At 50.9% G+C, this 21,665-nt stretch overlaps 6 protein-coding genes across 6 annotated transcripts; 2 read left to right on the forward strand and 4 right to left on the reverse strand.

Annotated features, from left to right (window-relative positions):
• The first annotated feature begins 1,252 nt into the window (after positions 1–1,252).
• Positions 1,253–2,284, forward strand: M431DRAFT_318925 (hypothetical protein). Its single transcript, XM_024914285.1, has one exon. The coding sequence runs from the start codon at positions 1,739–1,741 to the stop codon at positions 2,171–2,173; it is 435 nt and encodes a 144-aa protein (XP_024768864.1). The 5' UTR covers positions 1,253–1,738; the 3' UTR covers positions 2,174–2,284.
• Positions 2,285–3,605: 1,321 nt separating this feature from the next.
• M431DRAFT_318898 (hypothetical protein) lies at positions 3,606–4,371 on the reverse strand. The gene has a single exon (XM_024914283.1). The coding sequence runs from the start codon at positions 4,216–4,218 to the stop codon at positions 3,739–3,741; it is 480 nt and encodes a 159-aa protein (XP_024768865.1). The 5' UTR covers positions 4,219–4,371; the 3' UTR covers positions 3,606–3,738.
• A 3,797-nt stretch (positions 4,372–8,168) lies between these two features.
• On the reverse strand, positions 8,169–10,759 carry M431DRAFT_98237 (hypothetical protein; the record flags this gene model as incomplete). The annotated part of the gene is made up of 7 exons (XM_024925020.1): positions 8,169–8,227; positions 8,262–8,414; positions 8,474–8,602; positions 9,104–9,211; positions 9,267–10,235; positions 10,325–10,440; positions 10,620–10,759. 7 exons carry the CDS (start codon positions 10,757–10,759, stop codon positions 8,169–8,171), a joined length of 1,674 nt encoding a protein of 557 aa, XP_024768866.1.
• A 681-nt stretch (positions 10,760–11,440) lies between these two features.
• On the reverse strand, positions 11,441–14,158 carry M431DRAFT_154350 (hypothetical protein). Its single transcript, XM_024912902.1, has 3 exons — positions 13,424–14,158; positions 12,049–13,353; positions 11,441–11,987 (listed from the first exon to the last, which is right to left on the reverse strand). Exons 1-3 carry the CDS (start codon positions 13,779–13,781, stop codon positions 11,914–11,916), a joined length of 1,737 nt encoding a protein of 578 aa, XP_024768867.1. The 5' UTR covers positions 13,782–14,158; the 3' UTR covers positions 11,441–11,913.
• Positions 14,159–16,646: 2,488 nt separating this feature from the next.
• Positions 16,647–18,733, forward strand: M431DRAFT_487083 (hypothetical protein; the record flags this gene model as incomplete). Its single annotated transcript, XM_024916451.1, has 2 exons — positions 16,647–17,568; positions 17,637–18,733. The coding sequence occupies 2 exons, from the start codon at positions 16,647–16,649 to the stop codon at positions 18,731–18,733; spliced, it is 2,019 nt and encodes a 672-aa protein (XP_024768868.1).
• M431DRAFT_513227 (hypothetical protein) lies at positions 18,568–21,412 on the reverse strand. Its single transcript, XM_024919980.1, has 11 exons — positions 21,124–21,412; positions 20,757–20,938; positions 20,605–20,687; positions 20,154–20,541; positions 19,936–20,095; positions 19,713–19,863; positions 19,578–19,643; positions 19,416–19,524; positions 19,135–19,350; positions 18,992–19,071; positions 18,568–18,936 (listed from the first exon to the last, which is right to left on the reverse strand). The coding sequence occupies exons 1-11, from the start codon at positions 21,174–21,176 to the stop codon at positions 18,898–18,900; spliced, it is 1,527 nt and encodes a 508-aa protein (XP_024768869.1). The 5' UTR covers positions 21,177–21,412; the 3' UTR covers positions 18,568–18,897.
• Between the last annotated feature and the right edge of the window lie 253 nt (positions 21,413–21,665).

Raw genomic sequence — 21,665 nt, forward strand, 5'->3', positions numbered from 1 at the left:
TGGTGTGCTGGGGNGGGGGGGGGGGGGGGGGGGGGGGGAAAGGAGATGTGATGAATAAGTTAAGGACGAGAGCCGGAGCAGGCTGACAAGGACCCCCGGATGGGCGATGGTCGCCTACGGCAAGAGGAAATCAATCTCATTTCTCCTTGGATACGAAGGGCTTTTCGGAATCATCCATGGCAGCGCAAATCGCCCAGACTTGCTCCGAAGCTGGCAGATGCTTGCTCTCTGTCTTTACGCACTCCATACTGGATAGGGCATAGCGGGGGGGAGTGTCGTTGATTCTCAGTACGAGCACAATACAGCCCGTCCTCGCCGCCGTGCCTATTGATGAGATCAATGATTGACGGCAGGGCATGTGATGGTGTCGCTCTAGACCGTGTGTGCTGTGCTTGATACGCACATGTCGCATCAATGCGCTGCAACTGCAACACTCCTATTCTGTTGATGCCTGCTGCTACTGCTACCATGCAATAGGCACCAATGTCAATCAAAGCACGGAGTACGGTACAGGTGCAGGTACTATAATTGATACCAGACGTGTCGTATGCAGACGAGACGGCGACTGGGCATCAACGGGCGTGAGGATCTATCGTGAAGTACATTATCTTGCTGACTGATTGATGATACGATGCATTGTCCACCGCTGACAGGAATAGCAATAGCCTTGCCGCGACCCAACGTGTATCGTAGCGCAGGTACAGGACTAAAGCAATACGGAGGGGTTGCTAGCCGCGAGGTACCTGGAGCCTGCTAGCACTGGGCTGGGCTGGGCTGGCATCTCAGATCTCAGTTCCATTGAATGCTTACCAGGAACCCAGTGGCCGGTAAGTGCTAGTGAAAGAGGCTCCGTGGAGTCCCAAGGCTAGGTAGAGCTAGCCCAGGGACTTTTTGGTCTGGTCCCAGGGATCAGTCTGAGCGCATGGCGATCTGGGGAGGTTGATGCTAGCAGCGTTGAGCGCTGAGGGGAGGCCCAGGCAGGCCCTAGCGCCGCAAGTTTACTGGAGTGGGCGCGCTATTACGGAGCAGCTTTAGGGCCCATGAGTTGAACGTGCTGCTTGGGTGTTGGGCTAGTCTAGCACCGCATCCCATCCCATCCTCTACAGTAGACCTCCATGCACATGCACCCGCACCTGGCCAAGTGCGCAGCTCACCTCGAGCATTTGATCGTGATTGCGTCTATACGAACCAGTACTGTACAGGTACTTGCGACCACCCCCGTCGGGCGGCTGTTGTGCAACACACCAACGGCGGGTTTTTGGCCCAGCGACAGGCTAGCGGGCGCCATCGCTGGTACCAGGAATACGGGAGCGCGAGTCGCACAGAATGGCACACTTGTTAGGTAGGGAGAGCGCGAAGGGCTCAAGGGAGACAAGAACGTCCACCTGGGCCTCGGGCCTAGCGGATGACATGCTTGGGCGGCTCGTCACGTTATAAGGTAACCGGTACACTGGCTGGATCCATAGCAGCCCACTGGGGTACCGGTGCGGGACTGCGAACAGACGCACCGGAGAAAGTACCGAGGGGCTCGCCAGGACGATGGCGCGAGGTACTGCGTACTTGCACGTTGGACAGACTTGTACGAGTACCTTGGCCCTCTGTGAGCGAAGCGCGAGTACCGGTACGTGGGCGACAGTTGACAGCCGACCGCTGACAGCTTGTCGCCTCCAAGCCAATTCTCACGTCGCCATCTCGCCTCGTTATCCACTTGGGCCAGCTGGGCAGAGCGAAGACGGAGATGCAGCACGCAACACGCAACACGCAACACCCGTTCCGCTGGCGATTTCTTTTTTTTTTTTTTTTCCCTTTTTCATTTGCCCGTCATGCTGGGTGTCTGTCTGTTATCCGCACGGCCTCACGGGCAAATCAAATCAAAGCAAATCAGCTCAGCAGGGCGCGCGCACATCGAGGCAATGCCTGCTTCTGGTCGCTGTGCAATAATCGGCCACCCTTGCCCTCCACTTTTTCGACCCTCCCACCGCCGTCGCATCGCAGCTCGTCCGAGAGCAGTAAATGCATATCCGTAACCCTATGGATGTACGGCGTGCAGTGCAGTACCGGTACTGACTGTACTCGTGCAGGATTGAAGGGAGAGGGAGGGGTCGGACCAGGACCAGAACCAGAGAGGCACATGCTCGAGACTCGACCCGAGCTGGAGACACACACGGACTGACACGACGAAAAGAGAGATCCGAATAAAGGAACAACAAGAAAAAAAAAGCCTCGGTCCTTGGACATTTGATGCTGTTTCAGCCACCTCGACGGGGTCGCATTCAGAATATTGGCTGGTGCTTTTTACGAAGTGCGATGACGTCTGCCGGTGGACACGCTGAGCTCTCGAGCTGCCAACCTCACGATTCTGCATCTGGCTCATCCCTGCCGTGCGGCTGTTGTCATGGATTCTTTGACGTTTCAAGGTTCATTTTGCCGAAGCAGGCCTCGCGCGCTTTCTCTCTCTTCTCTCGCTCCCTCTCCCATGACTAAGAAGACCCAACGACCAGGGGGCCAGCAGAAGAGACCCATGGCTCGCCTCCACGATTGCTTCTCTCTGCAGACGCCCCCCTTTGCGCGCACTCATCTGATGCCTTTCTATTTGCCCATGCCGGCATCCATCCACCGCCCCGCCGCCAATGGGAGAATTTGCCTTGGCTTCACATTCTGTTCGTTGCTGCGTTCATCGGCCCCGTCTTGTCTACTGTACAAGACTGTACGAGTTATATCTGACCCCCCCAGACGAGGGTTCCATCCACAGGATAACTGTGACATGCCAATATCCCCCCTCCTCCCTCCATCCCTCTACAGCTGCAGCTGCAGCATTACGGAGAAGGAATATGTTTCCTGACGTCCTTATCCGATCTTTTTTTTCTTCTCGTCGTCTGAAATAGAGTGGGGAATCTGCGTACTGTACTGGTACTTGCAAGCATGTCGTCGGCGAACATCTGCTAAACCCCATTCTTGTTGAGTCATCTCGGCTCCCCCGAATTCTGGGCCCCCCTTGGCTGGGACTCGCCCTGGCCCTGATTGGCTTCTCGCATGCCTTTTTCCCTTTTTTTTCTTTCTCAGTTCCGCCCAGTGTTCGCGCCTTTTTTTTTTTTTTTTGTGGTTACCCTCTTATTCTCTGCTTTTTTTTTTGTGGGCTAGTCGTTCAGCCCATGAGCCTAGAGGCGGGAAGCGAAAAGACGGTCAAGTTGTCTAATGCTACGATGCACATGGTTCGCCGTGTACTCGATACGGTCCTGGTACAGCTGGGGGATGCGACTGTGCTGGAGCAAGGCATCTGATCCTGCCTACATGGACAGCTTGCTCTCAAACCTCAAATCAAATCACCGTCTTTTCTTCTTGCTGCGGCCGCCGAATCACGCGTGCCATTTCTTTCCCTTGCCTGCATTGAACCCCCGTCACACACCCCCCTTCGTCTATCCTGTTTATTCTCTCATAGAGCGGTCTCGCTCGTTCGTTCGAGTGGCATGAGGAGGAGGGGGAAGACTGGATGGCCTCGCTTGAGACAGTTTGGCAATTGGATATAAGGTTGATGAGAGGCATCTGACCCATGGCTATCACGATGCTTGGTCCAGGTCACTACAGCCCCCTGTCTGAACCTGGCAACTGTCTTCCGTGTCTTGGCTTTTTGCTAGCCTGACCGTCCCCCTGGTTCGAGTGAGAGGTGCGCTTTTCGAAAACGCGTCTCGTCTCAGCATGAAGATCACGCTTCCCACGGCTCAAGTCCTGCTGCCTCTTTCAAACTTTCATTTCTTTAACAGTACCCAACGCCGAAACAAGAGCACGGCAGTACTGTTTACGAGATACTGTATTGAGTAACTGGCCGTACTCTGTACCTCTCGCTTCCCCCCCTCTTCTCACAACTCTCACCAACTTGTTTTCCTTCCTGTAGAGTAGCATAACGCCACCTTCACCCACGTGCTTACTACGCCTATCCTGGCATGGTTGATTCACGCAGGCGGAGATGGACTCAAAGAGGAGGCAGTGAACCATTGCGAGCGGAGAGACTTTGCTGGGTCTCTTGGGTCTCGTCCCTGTGACCCCTGGTCGATTTTTTCTTTTCTTTGCATTCAGCTTTGTCAGTTCGGCGACCAGGCAAGGTTTCTCTTTCCCATTTCCCCTCGTTCTCAGCCTCAGGAGTTGACTGATCGCTTTTTCGACTGGGATGTCAATGATGAATGCACTGTGGGCAAGGTTGCAAAAATGTGGCTCCCCCATTTTTTCTCTCTCTTCTCTCTGGTTCCCTTTCAGAGGAGGGGGGCAAAGACGTGCATGACAATGGGGCCTGAATATTTTTTTCTTCTTTCTATCCAACACCTCTTTTTCCTATTCGGTGTGAAGGTATGCTATTCGTTGATACATACACGGGCACTTCCTGAAAGGTTCACGCCGGCGAGGAGATCTTTTCTGGCCTCTCGTGTGTCGTTTTGTTGACCCCGACTCATTTTCAGCCACGCCCGCTGTGCCTGCTTTTTTGCAGGCGTTTTGTTATCGGTCAGGTCAGGATTCCCGTACAGTATGGAATGGGGGAGCGAAGACGTCCAACCAGGTCCCCAGTCCGAAGGAATGGATTCTGGTTGGATCTCAGCAGATGTCCTCTGCCGCCCCTCCTCGTCACTTTCTCGTGCCTTCGCCTTTTTCTTTTCTTTTTTTGTTCAACAGAGAGTGTGTGTATTGGATCTTTTACACCCCCCTCCCGTTTCTCCGAGAAAGGTCACCTCTGCGTCATCTACCTTTTGCTGAGAGGGTTTTTGAGCAAAGGCGGTCTCGGCTATGATGTGATTGATGACCCGTAGGCCACGACGAGATGATGCTGCTGCGACTTGTCATGGCCGTCGTCGGCTGTTGTAGGGACTTGTGGGCTAAACTCCCCGGTTTTTACTGTCGTCTACCATTTTCTTATCTTGGTGGTAGTAGGAGTTTAGTAGCAGTTGCGACGACTGTGTACTCCGTAAAACGTTGCTGATCCCAGAATCTTGGGAACTAGAATCAGATGGCTTGAAGCGATGCGCCTCTGGGTGCAACAGATGCCTTGCCTAAAGAAGCAAAAGATGTTGGGGCTAGCTTCAGCTCGCGACTTTGTGCCCATCTCGCGGAGTTGCTAAGCAATTTAGCTACTAATCACTCACTCCGGAGATGCAGCCTTCTTTTTTGGCAATGTAGCCTATGTACTCTCTTTACTGTTCCGCGAGTCATTTGATTTTGATATTTGGTTGATTGAGATAATGAGCTGAGATGGAAACGAAGATGGCTTTTACTATTGATTATTCTTCTCGCCTCCAAGGAAGACAATCAGCTCACGCCGTGAATTCCGAAAGATTATAGTAAATCTCCTGTTTCTTCGCCGTTTTCAGCTTGTCTTTACGGAGTACTCGTAATTGGAATGTAGAGTACACTCTGTTTAGGGTAATTTATCATCCTTTGGGTTTGTTGTTGGTGGACTGTTTTTCCTGTCAGCTCCGACATTCTTTTGCTGGGGGGTGCGTAACTAGCCCAACCAAAGTTGCTTGCTTGTTTCGTCGTCGGTATTGTGTGACACATTGAGGCCTTGCTTGTTGTCTCTTGTGAATCAGTTCGCCGATGTCTTGGATTTGGGAGTGCTCTTTCGGTGTCATTGAAGAGCCGCGGGGGGTGGGCATGGGGCGGGTTGAGCGGGCGTTTTTTTTTGGGTGCCTGCAGCTGGCACTGACACCTTTTATCTTTGCTTGTTTTTGGGGTTTGCTTGTTGCCGATTTTGTCTGGCTGGTTGGATGGCTGGCTTGGTAATGTAGAGCCTGTATAGAATAGACGATATCTTGCTTTTCACCCTGTCTCTCTGTGTCTTTTTTTTTTTTCTCATGCGTGATGGGAGTGTGAATGTGTGTGGGTGTATATGTGTGTGTTTCTATTCTTGGATGCTTTTATTAATTAATTAATTAATTTTGCTTGCTATTGTGAGGATAAGTTGTAATATAGCATATCATATTTCTGAAGCCCGGAATCAAGTTTCAGACATGGCTTGTCGTCTGACCAACAACTCACTTTTCCGCGGGAGGGCGTGTCTTCTTGCTTCCATTTTGTACCTTTCCTTTTTTACTTCACTTTTTTTTTACGTCTTTATTTTTCATGGTTTTGTTTGTTTGTAAGTACTGGGTAGCTTTACGAGGGAAATAGTAGTTTGGTAAATATAGTATAGGTGTCTATTGTCTGTCGTCTTTGTGTGAACGGATGGATTGATGGATTGATCGCTGTGTTTAGGCAGCCTTTTTAACGGATGTGATTTTTTACGTGGTATAGGTTCGGGGTTCGCGTTTATAGAAAATATACGTATACGTGTACGTCTTGGTTGGTTGCTTTTATCCTTTGGTCTGTGTTGCCCTTGTAAAAAGACCAGACGGGTTCGGATTCAGGTCGGCGAATGTAGTTATTTCTTGTGTGTGAGGGGGGTTTGCATGAATGGGATGGATTTTTATCATTTATGATCAAATCTTGTGTGCTGATGGGTGTCTTTTTTACTTTTTGAAACGGCGAGGCGTTTTTTTTTTTTAATCTTATTTTTATTCGAAGTGGTCCTTTTAATGAATAATATGTTGATTTTCGTAAGGATGAGGAGAGAAGAGAAGGACGAGATGACGAAATGAAAGGGGAAGGTTTATAGAGAGCTTGGACTTTTTGGTGTTCAGCTCAGCTCAGCCAAGTTCAGCCCTGCTTTGCAGAGAGAATCTCCTTGTCCCATGAAGCGAAGTTACAGAAACAAGAAAAGAATAGGTAAAGGTAAGGCGGAAATGTATATGCAAAAGGCAGAAGTATGAAGGAGAGCAAAAACATACACGCAAAGACGATAGGTAGGGATCAAAGAAAGGAAGGGAGAATGATACTCGTAGATGCAAGATAAGTAATAGTATATGCATCCAGCGATCCTCGCAAAAGCAAAGAAAAAAGAGAGATGATCTCGATCCTGATGTATAATGAAGTATGATGAGCACCCCTTGCTTGGAGTTATTTGTTCTTGCATTCTAAGTGATGCGCTTTTGTGGACTTTGTTACCGTCCCTTGCATTACTGAGAAGTAGTAAAAATGATATCGTACAGACTTCAATGTAAAACGAAAAGAACTACAGTAAAGTATATTATCCAATAGTTCTAGATAGTAAAAGAAAAAGAAACAGATTAGGAAAAAGAAACGCAGCATAGAAAACCACACTCCGAAAGCATTGTTTTTCGCGTCACCGCGTTTCCACACAGACGCGTCCCTCCATCTCCTCATCCCCCAGTAAACTCCAATACCTCTCTCCCTCATATATTAACATTCAAAAACAATTAAAAGTAAAAGATGAGGGTGACAGGCCATAGGACCGCAGGATTCGTCACCAAGACGGGGGCAATCAGATCAGCCGACGTGTCGTCACCGCGGAACGTGATTTGCTGTCTTTTCGTAGAATTTTTGATAGCATGTGATGTGACTTTTTTCCGTAGGATTCTCTCGATACAACTACCTGAAGAGGTTATTAACATTCGGTCGACTTGAGCCTAAAAGCCTGTTTTATTACAGCTTTCAATTGTACTGGCTGAAATGGAAACATCCAATCATATCTACAATGCTTAGGATTCACCAACTTGGGATTCATCAAACAAGGTACTTTTATGTCTACGTCCTACGGTATAAATCACCACTCATAAATGTTCTTCTCAAATAACGACACATCAGACGATATTCTTTCACCCTACAGCTTCATTCATTGTCACAAGAGTCATGCCAAATGTGTGATATTCCAGGCCTCGTTATTTTTTTCTCTATCAACGTACATGTTAACCCTCGAGGCAGAGCAGCCTGTGCCAGTGTCGATGGATGCATCGTCATGGTGGCCTAGTAAGTGACTGATAACAATGGATCACCTTCTCCCGTGTCCTTATGTGATATACGTTCAAACCATTAGAAAAGAAAAATAGAAAAGAGGCAAAAGCAAAACGACAAAATATCCGTCAACAGCAAAAAACCAAATAACCGATGACTTCGCAGGGATGCGAGTCAATGTCTAGTTGAAACCAATCCTGTCCTCTATCAAACGCCGTTTGAGTGCATAGGGCCTTTCACGTCTGTCATGCGTTCCGGGTATGGCCAGTCATCATTGACTTGAGCCTTATCCGGGTCACAGTGATGCAAGTAACACATGACGAATCTCTTCCTTCTTACCATCGTCGGTTGCCGAGCGGAAGGTTGTTGGAGTTGGCTGATAGACCGTGGTCAGCTCCCGACCCTGCCCTTGTTGCTCTACCATCGACGATACCCACCTCTGCCGCCGCCACGGCCACGGTAACCACCGTAGCCGCGACCACCGCCGCCGCCACCGTAGCGAACCATCTCAGCAAGGCGAGGGTCGATCTGCTGCTTGGCCTCCTGGAGGACATTGACAAGATCACGGGCCTGCTTCTGGTCTGTTTTTGCAATGATTAGCGCTTGTTCGAGACACGGGATTGACGAGGATTCAACTTACTGTCAGTGGTGAAGAGCGTAATGGCAGTTCCGTGCTGGCCAGCACGACCGGTACGACCAATACGGTGGATGTAGTCCTCCGAGTTGTTAGGGTAATCGTAGTTCAACACATGGGTGATGTTGCGAACATCTTTGGATTACAGAAAAAGAAAGGGTTAGCAAACGAAATACGGGTATGTATAGCAACCTCCAGCGCGGAACGTGAAGAGACGGCGATAATGATATATCGTCCATCTGTACTTCACTCCTTGGTAAACCAGGGCCAATCCAAGTGCGTTTTTTCAAAATGCCAATCCATCCTCTTTGCAGGGGGACATATTATGTGATCACGGGGGTCTTCAGGGGAGACTAAGAGCCTTGGGGAGACAGCTTGATCGGGGTCAAGAGATGCCAACCTCCACCTTTGTACCACGGGAATGAGCAAGGTACAAGAATGGAAATACGAGTATAGCAGATGGGAACGCTACACAACGGATCAAGACTCCACCACATAATGAGAACCATAACCGACACGGTTTGGTCAGGCAGTTGCGCACAGAAAAGATAGCCCCTAAACGCGAGAGTAAAGTATGCAGCAAGTGCTTTTGCTGGAAGTTGCTAGAGAAGGGGGACAAAGAGGGCTGATACTTACCGATACCACGAGACGCCACGTCGGTAGCAACCATGATAGGGCTCTTTCCGGTCTTGAACTGGTCGAGGACCCAGTCTCGCTCGTTTTGCTGCTTGTCTCCGTGGATTGCTAAGAGGAGTGTTAGTTTTGACTTCAAAATACTTCTGAGAGAGGGCTTTCTTACAGAGAGCAGGCCAGCCGTCCTGGCGGAGGAATCGAGTAATGTCGTCGGCGATACGCTTGGTGCCAACAAAGATGAGAATCTTGTTCTCCTTGTTCTCCATGACCTTCTCGAGGTGCTTGATCATGCGATCACGCTTCTCCATTTCGGTGACAACCTCCACAATCTGGGTAATTCTGTGGTTGGCAGCCAGCTCCATGGAACCAATATTGACCTGGATAAAGTCTTGCAAAAAGTCGGAAGCAAGGGCACGGACTTCCTTGGGCCAGGTGGCGGACCACATGAGAGTCTGTCGGTCAGGTCGAATCTGCTCGATAATCTTGCGAATCTGGGGCTCGAAACCCATGTCCAGCATGCGATCAGCCTCGTCGAGGACCAAGTAAGTCACACGGCGCAGGTTGGTCTTGCCGGCCTCGAGCATGTCGATGAGACGACCGGGGGTGGCAATGCAGACCTCGACACCTCGGGAGAGGTCACGGATCTGAGGGCCCTTGGGGACACCACCGTAGACACAGGTGTTGCGGATGCGCGATGAGCGGCCAAACTTTGAGATTTCCTGCTGGATCTGGACGGCAAGCTCACGAGTGGGGGCAAGGATCAGGACGATGGGGCCGTCGCCAGGGGCGAGCAGGGGCTGTGCGTTGATGTGAACGATGGCGGGAAGACAGTAGGTAAGAGTCTTTCCGGAACCCGTCTCGGCAATACCGACGACGTCACGTCCAGAGAGAGCCATGGGCCATCCTTGGGACTGGATGGCGGTAGGGGCAGGGAAGCCCTGGGCCTTGACTTCGTCCATGACGTAGCGAGGGAAACCGGCCTCGTCGAATGTCTCGACGGGCTTGGGGACCTCACGACCAGCAATGGTCATCTGATGTTTGCGACGGAACTCGTCGACTTCGGCAGGGGAGCGGGAGCTGACATCGGGATCCTCCTTGTAAAAGTCCTTTTCGAACTTGGGAAGGGTGGAGAGATCTGCATTGTCCAGAGTTAGTAAAAAATGAAGAAAGAGAAAAAGAAGGAACGGATCCAAAGTACGGTGAAAACACCGAGGAAAGACATACCCCAATCTTGCTTCTGCAGGCCAGCGCCGAGGTGGCCCATTCGGTCACCGCCGCCGCCTCCATAACCACCACCACCGCCGTAGCTACCGCCGTGGCCGTTACCAAATCCGCCACGACTAGAAAGAAATTTTCGTTAGCCAAAGGTTCGCTGCAAGTGCGAAATGAATGTGCAAATCCATCGATCAAGCCGTAGAAATGATTGTTTCCAGCTGGCACGCAGGTATCGCCAAGGGATGAGAATCTCAACTCTTAGGCCTGCGCAGATCAAGGAGAAGGAGAGGCTGAAACAACTTACCCTCCGCCGTAGCCACCGCCTCCGAAGCCGTTGCGGTCGCCGCCACGATCACCACCGCGATCACCACGATCACGACCGTAACCACCACCGCCGCCTCCGTAGCCGCCGCCGTTGGATCGACCGCCGCCGTAGCCAGACATTCTGCCGAGTTTTGAGTTGATTCGCAAAGGGTTTCTGTGAAGTTGGATGGAAACGCGGTTGTCAGGTCAACTCGAGGTTCAAGTGACTAGAATCTGGCACAAGGGGGAAAAGAAAGAACGCGTCAGAAAGACCGAGAACCAGCGGTTCTGATGGTTTGCCTCTGCTGTGCGATGAGGGGAGATTGAATGAAAGAGAGAGAAAGAAGCCAGAGGTTGGCGTCTGAAGAATGTTTGTTGGAAGAGAAGGAATTCGGAAAGCAGGGGGGATTCGGTCTGCGCCTAAGTTTTTTTTCTTGCCTGCAGTTTTTTTTTTTAGCGCTAAGAAAATCTCGATGGCGCCTGCCGGTACGTACCTAGGGTGGCAACTTGCTGATGTAATCACGCGTCATGGGTTACCCTGGAGCGAATCGAAATCTTTTGGGACGAAGAAATTGGCCAATTTGAGTTGTGATGTGGCTTTTCCAGTGCAAATGTGGGATATGAGGGTAGATGAGTTGAAATGAATGCCTGATTAATAAGATTGAGGACGTTGTGTTGGGTGAGAGGGATCTTGGCCTGAGATGGGAACTTGGATGGTGTATTTCGTGCTGCGAAAAATTCACCAAAACGTTCTCCATCTCCTTTAATATGTAACGTATGAATTCACTTCAACTAAAGAACCCTTCATGGAATCGTTCAGGTCCCAGGACAATAAACAGCATGTTTATATAGACACTATTTAGAAGATAGACACAGCAATCCGACTAAAGGACAAAATCTTCATATAATCACCCTTTGCAATTCTCACAACAACCTACTTCGTAGTCTCCCCCAACCCCCGTGATATGTATGAAAACAAGAATACAGGTAATAGTTACAAAACAAAGGAGGTATCCTAACCTCGCACCCAATCCGGCTTTTTATTAGTCTCCAGCCCAGGCGGTTAAAGACGCCTTCTCTATGTCATAAAAAAAGAAACGATAAAACAAGTCTCCGCTCAACACACAGAACAGACGCCCGCGAGCAATCATGCATATGCGAGATTCATGTGCCCCATGATAGAATAGGTAGTGGTTGCTTCAAAAGCTGCGGTCAACCAGCCGCTCTTCCTGCGCCAATTTTGGTTCTCCCTTCTCTCTATGCTCCCTTCTCTTTCTTTTCTTCGTCTAAAGAGTCTACTCTCGGGAGACGTCACGGCCGAAAGCCTTGGACTTGAGCCAGTCCACGATAACCAGAACACGGTTGCGTGCTGTAAATGCCGTTAGCTAAATGTATCAAAAGGGGGGAAATTTGTATAAAAGAGGACTTACTGCTGAAGCACATGGAGAGATAGGCACTTCTCCAGAAGAGATAGGTCAGGCTACCGCCGGTGGCCAGGTTGCCGTTCCACCAGCTGACGTCGGCAACGGCCTTCTCGCTGCCAATGTAGGCCAAGCTTCCCTGGTGGCTGTACTTGAAGGGCTTGACATCGCGAATCTTCTTGAGCTGTCTCTCCAGAAGCTCAATCTCCTGAGCAGCCTCGGCAGAGTTGCCGCTCTCAATGTTCAGCTTGCTGCTCAGCTCCTGGATACGGGCCTCGTGGTTCTCAGTCTTGGCCATGTTGTTGAACAGCTTTCCAAGGAAGGTGCCCTCCTGCGAGGCGACCTGGGCAGTAGGGGCGTAGCCAGCAACGGCACAGTCACCAACGGCCCAGATGTCGCGGGTTCCCTGGACAACGAGGTACTCGTTCACGGCAAGACCACGGCGGGAGTCCTTCTGCGCAGCAATCTTGGTGGTAAGGTCCTTGATGATGGGGCGGACGGCGTTTCCGGTGGCCCAGACGAGCAGGCCGTAGGGGATCTCGACACGCTCCTTGGTACCGTCAGGGCGGGACACCTCGGCCTCGACAGCCTTGTCGGTAACTCTCTTGACCATGGTCTTGGTCTTGATGTCAATCTTCTCCTCACGGAGGGTGTTTTCGGTGTAGTCGATGAGAGTCTTGGAGAACATGGGGAGAACGTTGGGCAGGGCCTCAATCAGGGTAACCTTGAAGCGAGGGCTGATGTCGGGGACCAGCTTCTTGATGTCCTCCTCGAAAAAGTCCTGGAGCTCGCCAGCGAACTCAACGCCAGTGGGGCCACCACCAACGACGACCATGTGCATGAGACGGTCAATCTCCTCGGGAGTCTGGCCCTTGAAGGCGGCAGTCTCAACGCAGTCCATGATCTTCTTGCGGATCTGCTGGGCATCACCAATCTCCTTGAGGAAGCAGCTGTGCTCCCTGACGCCGGGGATGCCAAAGGTTGCGTTCTCGGCGCCGACGCCAACGACGAGCATGTCGTAGGGGATCTCCGTCTCGGAGGTGGCGCCCTTGATCTCAGAGTTATCGGCAATGCGCACAACCTTGCGATCAGGGTCAATGGAGGTGGCCTCGGCTTCGTAGAACTTGGCGGCGGCCTTCTTGCCACGGAGAATGGCGCGGACAGGCTCCATGATGGAGCGGTGCTCGATGGTGCCGGTGGTACATGAGGGCAGTAGGGGGGTGAAGAGGAAGTAGTTGCGGGGAGAGACAACGACGACGTTGTAGTTTTCGGTGTCGAGCTTCTTGAGGAGAGCAACAGATCCCCAGCCAGTGCCTGGTTTCGGATTCTCCGGTCAGCTTGACATATTCTCACATATGAGCGCATCGTAGAGGCATTGACTCACCCAGAATGACCAGCGTCTTCTTGTTGGGATCAGGCTCGTACTGCTCGTCGGGGTGGCGATCGTCGTAGATGTTGTAGGCAGTGAATCCAACGAGGCCAATGGCAGAGAGATAGGTCAGTCTCCAGGCCCATCTGAATGTCTTACGCAGCTTGCCCGGCTTGGGCTTGGGGGCTTCATCGGCGTAGGCTCTGCGGAAGGCGATGCGACCCGAGTTGGCCAGCTTCATGGCGACAGAGGGCCGGGCGGCAGATCGCATCATCATGGCCTTGGTAGCCGTGGAAAAGGCTCGTGATGCGACGCCATTGGGGCCGATTGGGCCAGCCCTGGCGAGGGCTCTCATTGACTGTTGTGAAGCCATCTGCTTCGGGCTCCGGAACCGGGATCAACACCACCACAGGGGGAACAGGGAACAATAACAATGACAATAGCAGGGAAAATAAGGACGACAAAAGGATATTGTCAAGACGATATTTCAAGTCGATTGTAGGAAAAGCAGGCAAAGCGTGCGCTAGGGGATGGAGCTCGAGCTGTCCAGTGACTCGACCAGGGCAGAAGGCCTAAAAAAAAAGTTGATGACGCCCGAAAGCTTTAGCGGATCGTTGAATTTTTTTTCTCTATTTTTTTCTCTCTAATCCATCCGCCTTCCCGCTGGAGAATTAATAACGCAGAAAATGATTGGGTCTGGCACCCACTTCAACGGTGTTGCCCCTAGCACGGAGGGAAAGGCGATAAGGCATGCCAGAACGATAGAGAGATTGGAGTCAACCAATTGATCACGACTATTATACTAGTTATACTTCCCGGACCGGGACTCGCTGCAGACATGTGCCAGCGCAAGCCTCCGTCCACTGCCGGTCCTTAGTACGAACTACGAACGCAACATGTAATCTCTTTCCGGAAAGCCGAGCCCTGTGAAGGACGTACGGACTTTTGTGCTCCGGTATACTGGAAGCTGGCTAGGGCAGACGGCGTTCTCTAGCCGGTGACACCAGCAGCATCTTCGTTTCCTTTGGTCTTCTCAGGTCTTCTCCCTGTAACTTCCCCTCAACCTCTTCCATATCTTTGAATAATTCGTCTTCTAGAGTCTCTCATCCATCGTCCCCCCGGTTTGATCCGTGCGTTGTCGCAATGACGGACAGCCCCATCGAAGGCCCCGGATCCCGAAGCTGCTCCGGCCAGCGGCGCAGACGGACGGAGAGTTCGAGGCTCATCTCGGGATCTTTCGGAGGGTCCATGGCAGGGAAAAGGAGGAGAGCAGAGCAACCTTGGAGAGCTAAGCGCACGCTATTATGTACGAGGGGCGTCTTGCCGCGATGGGTAAATTGAACGCGGCTGGATGATTTACCACGACTTCAGCACGCCACTGGTCCGGTATCGCTGGATAACATTGCAAGTTGAACTATCCGCGGTGCGGTTGCTCTATAATCAGAAGCAGGTGAGCTTGATGTATCTCGATGCTGAATCATTTACCGCGAACCATCCGGAGATGTACCACAGGATAGAGTCATAAGACTCATAAGACTCATAACCGGCGGAACTTCCCATCCTCAGTTTGCATGGAAGTTTCCAAGTGCATTCTCACGTGTGTTAGAAGCCGGCCGTTGAGACGCGCCCAATCACATGCACTGACGCTGGAGATTCAACGACGTGCATGCGTCACTGAAGGATCTCTCGGAACTGAGTTGAGGGTGTGCTGCTCTCATAAACCGAGGCAATTCAGAATTTCAAATCATTCATGTTAAGCAGCTGAATTGATCGAGCACCGCACAGTCGTTGTCCTGTTGTTTCAACCTTCTCACTCTTGTCTGATCTTTGCTCCCTGCATGTGTCCATCAGCTCAATGGTTGCGCCACCACCGCCCCGCCTCATTTCAGCCCGGGCCGGCTGTCACTAGCCACACCGCCGGAACTCGCATCTACAGTAGATCGTGTCATCCCAACTTTTAACATATGCCAGCAATCTGGAAGCTCGTGACAAATTCAATGCGTACCAATACGCATCTATGTATTTGTTTTACCGCAGTTGGCCCTGATAGATGAAGGGGGTTCAACAGTATCGCTCCCCCGTTCTGTCTATGGCAGCTCGACGAGTCAAGACTTGTTCAGTTTCATATCCTAGCGCTCCCTTACACCTGAAACGCTCGACGACACACTTGGTGCTCCCATCATAGCAGCAATTGCCTGTGCGCGTTGCATTTTGAGGCCTCCTTTTCGCAAGCATTCCCTTTTTGAACTTCCTATCCTTTGGCTTCCCTTATTTCCCTGGACTCCGTATTTCCCTGATGTTTCCATTGCTCGGAGCTGCCGCCTGTCATGTAGAGAGACCCAAAATGGAAATCGTCAAGATAGGCCACTGTGGCGTCGTATCCTGGCTATATCAGGCTCTTGAGACGGAAAATCGCATATCAGTATGAATGAAGTGCGGCGCTTGGACTCTGTTCTGAGGCAATCATGGGCAATATTGCCTTGCAAGATTGTATGAGGGAGTGTGTCAAGCTCGGCTCTCCTTGTACGCGTACCTAGTGCCGGCCAGATTTGAACGTCCGTGTCCTTCCCCCTTGTCTCCAGTTGAGATTCAGATTGGGTGGATAATCCCACTAACAAACCCGTCTCTTTCCTGCTACTGACGGGTTCCCGCAATTTGGCTGGATTCGACACCGGCTCTTTATGCTTCTTTGGCGAGGGCTAGCATTGCACTTCTTTCCCCAGAACGTGCCCGAGGAGGAGGCGCAAGATGGATCGACGACCTGTAACAGATTCGAGGTGAAAGCTCATTGGCTTCAAGTTTCTTTTCTCTATGCGGTGTTTCCTGACGGTTGCTCCGTCCCGAGTGTTTCCCCATTTTATTCTTTGAAGATCCGGGAGGCCAAGCGATATCTTATTAGCTCATCCCCACGTTTTTTTTTCCTTTTCTCTTTCATGCTTCCTCTTTGAGAGAGGTTTTTTCTTCTTTCGGCGTTTCTTTGTCTTTCTTTTAGTTTTTGTTATGGGGATGATTTCTTTCTGTTGATCTATTTTTGGTAAAAAGTGCAGAACTGGATTCTTGCACGGGTTGGTGAATGGTTTGGGTTGTATATTTTCGTCTCTCACTCACTCTCTTTTCCTTTTCCGCAACCGAATATTCTGCATACCGTCATGAACCTTGGCACGTTGATTGAAGCTGGTCTATAACAACGCTGCGCAAAGACAGAGGATAGAAGGGGAACAGTTTTGGGCAGTGAATCATGGCGCCGACCTCAAGGACGGACAGGAGACGATGGAATCCAAAGGGCGACATTAAAGACCAGTTCGACGACAACACCGCAAACGCCAAGGAATTAGTAGGCGATATCAACTTGGAGGGAAAATTATGTAGAAGGGCGCTTTTGCAACTATTGGGTCGGGATGGAGACAAAGATGAGGACGAGAGTGAAGACGAAAGCGAGGACGAGCATGAGCATGGGGATGACCGCTCTAATGTTGGACTTCCTATCACCAACCCCATTCTTCATCCTTCTCTTCCTTCTTTTCCTCCTCCTCCTCCTCTACCACCACTACCATCAAATCCCCTCTCTGGTCTTTTCCCTCCGCCCAAGTCAAGTCCTCCACCCAATTCAAATCCTCCAGCCGCAGCTCCGCCTCCCCAGCAGCCTCCCCCGCCCTCATCCTCTACCCCCCCTCAAGTATCTCCCACAGGAGTCACTGGAAATTTTGGATCCGCTTCACCCTCCGGCAACCCTCGCAGAACAACCCTCAGTGCAGCTCTGCCAAAAAGTACGTCTGGTGGTGATGATAGTGACGATGACGACGACGACGACGATGACGGAAGGACTACCAGTGGCGCTCCATCGCCCACGCGATCTACTTTTTCTAAATCGACTCGATCTGTCCTCTCTCTTACAGCCGCCATCTCGCCTTATGAGACATACACAACTGAAGATGGGCAAAAATCCAGCATAAGCAGCACCGAGAGCAAAACCCGCTCCCCGACCACATCCACCACTGCGCCAGCACAGACTCCAGAAACAGCAACGAGAGTAGAGACGGCAATGACGGGTATTCCAAGTCCAAATGGAACGGCAGCTATAGGCCAGGGACAAGAGGCCGCACACACTTCCAGGCTAAGCCCGGGCGCTGAAAAAGCGGTCATTGCGTCTGTAACCATTGGTGCGTATAAATTTTTGAGGCAGATTCATTTCATGGATAACGCATAAAACTTACTGTTCCCAATGTAGGTGGATTCTTTCTTCTTCTGGTCCTGGCTTTCTTCTTCTGGCGCCGAGCATCTAAGCGTAAATCTGCTGGACGAAAGAGTACCTGGCCGACCAATTCCCCCTCTCGCGAGATCTTCGCCGGCCCTCGGCGCGTTTCCACCAAGCTGGGCGAGAAGTTTACGTCTATGAAGGCCCATGAGATCTTTGAAGGTCCTCGTCGCGTCTCCAGCAAAGTGGGTGAAAATTTCACGACTATGAAGGCTCATATCCGGTCGGGCTCCTTCGGATGGTGTAGCATCAACGATGACGACGACGACACTCCCACGAATGAGAAATCTGCGGCTCCGGTGGCGACGAATGCTGGTGGACTGCTCGAAAGGAGATTGGGAGCTATGACGCCGCCCCAGCGTGTTACGGTGAATTCATATGGGATGATATTCCGCAAACCGAAGCGCGACTCAAGATTGTCGGACATTTTTCAGCCTAGGGGGCAGCAGAGGACGTGGCCCCCTTCTATACCTCCTTCTCCAGAGGTGCCACCTTCTCCGGAGGGGATCAGGATACCCATTGTGCGGCCTAATACGCAGATGGCGGCGGCGGCACATTTGGAGAATGCGAGGAAGAGTGTCAACGCGGGTGTACGAAACATGCCGCGGACACCAAGGACGCCTTTGCGCCAGAATATGCGCATGAGCGATGTATCCTCCTTGTCGTCAGGGTTTGGCGACGGGGACATTGTAATTATCCAGCCTCCCAACGCTGCCGCTGCTGCCAAGACAGCCTACACTGACTCACATGTTAACGTCATTGCCGTCAGAAGTAGTCCTGAGAGGAAACACTTTAGCAGCCGATTCAGCAACCGACTCTCCCGCGGAGACACCGTCGGGACAAACTCGTCGTCTGAAGACGGGCGGCCTCGCTTCCGGTCCATTTCGTCGTGGGTCGGTCAGCAGTCGCGCCGGGTGAGGCGAGCCGCGGCGAGTAGGAATGAGGATGGGGTTCCTGATGTGCCGGATGTACCGCCGGAGCAGGGGTTTGATATGATGATGCCTGATGGGCAGGAGCCGAGGAGAGTTGAGTCTTCGATGTGGAAGAAGACGCAGGGCGGCGCTGTGTAGATTAGGAGGATGGAGGTGTGAGCGGACAATAGAAAGGGGAGAAAATATAAACCTTTTCAACATAATCATATATAGTATATTCCGTCTCTAAGGATGTATCTCTTCATTGTCGCCTCTATGTTTTCATAACGTCACACTAATAGTCCTGAGCGTACTTTATCCGTCTATTTGTATGGAAACATTTCCCAAAAGCCAATCTCCATCTGCCGTATTCATTAGTAAAGCAACTTAAAGGTTAATGACTGCTCAGAAGCTTACCTTTGTCGCATGCACGAAGATTTTAACAAGTTCCTCTATCCGACTCGGCGATTGTAACCGGATATTCTTCTCGATGAGTTCTACCACCACCATTAGAATTAGCCTCACATCGAGGTTGAAACGAATCAAGGGGCAACACGTACCGCTCCCTAGTCTCACAGCTTCGACGTAATCATCAGCATTGTAATTTTCGATCCAATCCCAGTAAGTGTTTCCTTCGCGAACAGTCTCTGCGTGTGCGTGCAGCATCTTTGCTACGGCGCCGTAGCCGAGGAGGCAAGGCGCGAGGGCCATTTGGAGGGCGAGCCAGTCTTCGCTTTGGCCGACGTCGAGAACGTAGCGGGTGTATGCGGTGGAAGCTTAACGACGATGACATGTTAGGAAGTGTAACTTTTTTCTGGAGGGAGGGTTTGGGAGGCTTTGCCTTGGAGTTCTTCGGTGGCTTGGATTTCGGGCTCGGAGATGCCGAAAGAGTTGCAGTAGTTGATGTGGAGTTTCATTTCGTGGAGGATGTGGGTGACGATTTCGTTGGACTGTGATGATTGTTAGGATTTGGGGGGTTTTGGGGGTTGCGTAGTGGACGGACCCGAGAGATGTCGCCGATGCTTTTTGCTTTGTATGCTGCTAGGGCGTTTGCTCGAGAAAAGTGAACCTGTGTATGAATGTTAATTGTAGTTCTGGATGAGCCTCCTTGGATATAGGTTCAGAGGAGAGTGCTTACGAGATAGAGGTAATCTTGGATGATGTAGCCTTTGAACGACTCAAGCGGTAGTGTGCCGTTGCCAAGGGCCATGACAAAGGGATGATAGACAAAATCCTTCCAGACGTCGCGAACAGCCGGGTGCTCCAGCAGATAGTCTACAAAGTATCCCCTGTTTCAGCATACGTGTTAGCCGATGCGAGCTCATTATCTCATAACGAGTCAGCTGGTGGCAAATACTAACGGAGAGAAAGGAAGCGTGTATGTGGAATGGAAGTGGTCAAGCGGTCCGTTTCCGCCTCCAATCTGGGGTGCCGTCTTGATGCCTGCTTCGATGTAGCGACACGCGCCGCGGACAGCCGTGGGGACGTCGGCGCCTTGAGCAATACGGGCAGAAATAGCAGCTATTTAACAGTCAGTATCATCTCTAGATGCTAACAGTAATTGCCGAGATGTACTCACAAGCTAGCGAGCAGCCTGTTCCATGAGTGCTTGTGCTCTCTTGGTACGGGCTCTCCACGCGGAATACACTGCCTCCTGGCCCAATCAAAACGTCGACAATGATTTCTCGCTCTTCTTTAGTCTTTGCTACTGAAAAGTCTCGTCGAAATGGCATATGGCCACCTTTGACCAGGACCCATTTCGGCCCTAACTCTTGGATCTTGCGTCCCATGGCTTCGACGTCGGCGACGGACTGTATTTCGCCGACTTCATGGCCGTTCTGCGTCAAGAGGAGGGTTGCTTCTGGAATGTTGGGAGTGAGGAGGGTGGTGTGAGGGAGAAGATGCTGGGATAGCTGGGCGATGGCTTCATGAGGGAGGAGTTGGGCTCCTGATGTTGAGACCATGACCTATGGGTGAATAGTTGGCTTTGTCAGCTTTGCTTTGGACAAAGGATGCCTTGAAAGTCATACCGGGTCCACAACTAGAGCTGGGATTTTGTACTTGGTGACTAGTTTGGTAATGACTTCGATTGTTTCCGCAGATGCTAGCATTCCTGTTTGACCTTGTCAGTATGTTGCTTGACAAGTCTCAGCTTCATGCTAGATATGAGATGGAAACTCACCCGTCTTGATGACATCGGCACCTACATCTTCGAGACAGGCTTCGATCTGCTTTCCAACAAAGTCCGATGGAATGACGTGGACTCCTGTTACGCCTTTTGTGTTTTGGATGGTTAGCGCGGTGGTCGATGCCATTGCGTAGCAACCATGCGCGGCAAGGACTTTTTGGTCTGCCTCCAAGCCACTGTAGAGAGAAACGTAGTATTAGCAAAACTCATTGATTTACTCTTTTGAGCTAGATGTATTATATTTTCTCTATGAGGGTATAGCTTTGGAGCTTAGAGAGGAGCTGTTATTGCATGACTATTGCAGCTCCAACCAACTGGGGAAGTGGCATGTGCAGATGAAGTGAGTTGGAAAAGTACTTACGCTCCCCCGGAAGGGTCTGACCCGGCAATAATCAGGACCTTGCCGTTAATCATCTTTTTACGATGAATGAAACGAACGAATCTTGTGACTGATTTCGAAAAGAGCTCAAAAGTTGATCACTTCGAAAGGGCGCGGAATAAACTGCAGCTTTGTTTGAAGGTGGGGCAGAAAATATACGGCTATCAGATTTCAGGTGGTGGGGCTGAGCTGATTTGAAGCCAAGATGACCAGTTGACAGGTATTTTATTGTAGGGGCTTACATGTAGCTGTAAAAATTGGCTGTATGGCCTTACGAGGGGATAGTACGGATACTCTATGTTATTGAGAAGCTGGATATGGCGTTTTCGTATATTGAATCAGCGTCAATAAGCCCCTCAGAAGTGAAGCTGTGGTGGGTAGCAAAGGAGCAAGAGATCCGTGGTTTGCTGCATGCCAAGATTCTTTAAAGACAATTGTGAATATACCTGTGCAAAGCGTACAATGACAAGAGAAGAAGGATTCAACTGGATGAACAATACAGCACTCTAGCTGCTGGTTCAAGC

This window comes from Trichoderma harzianum (assembly GCF_003025095.1).
Source record: "Trichoderma harzianum CBS 226.95 unplaced genomic scaffold M431scaffold_20, whole genome shotgun sequence".
NCBI lineage: Eukaryota > Fungi > Ascomycota > Sordariomycetes > Hypocreales > Hypocreaceae > Trichoderma > Trichoderma harzianum.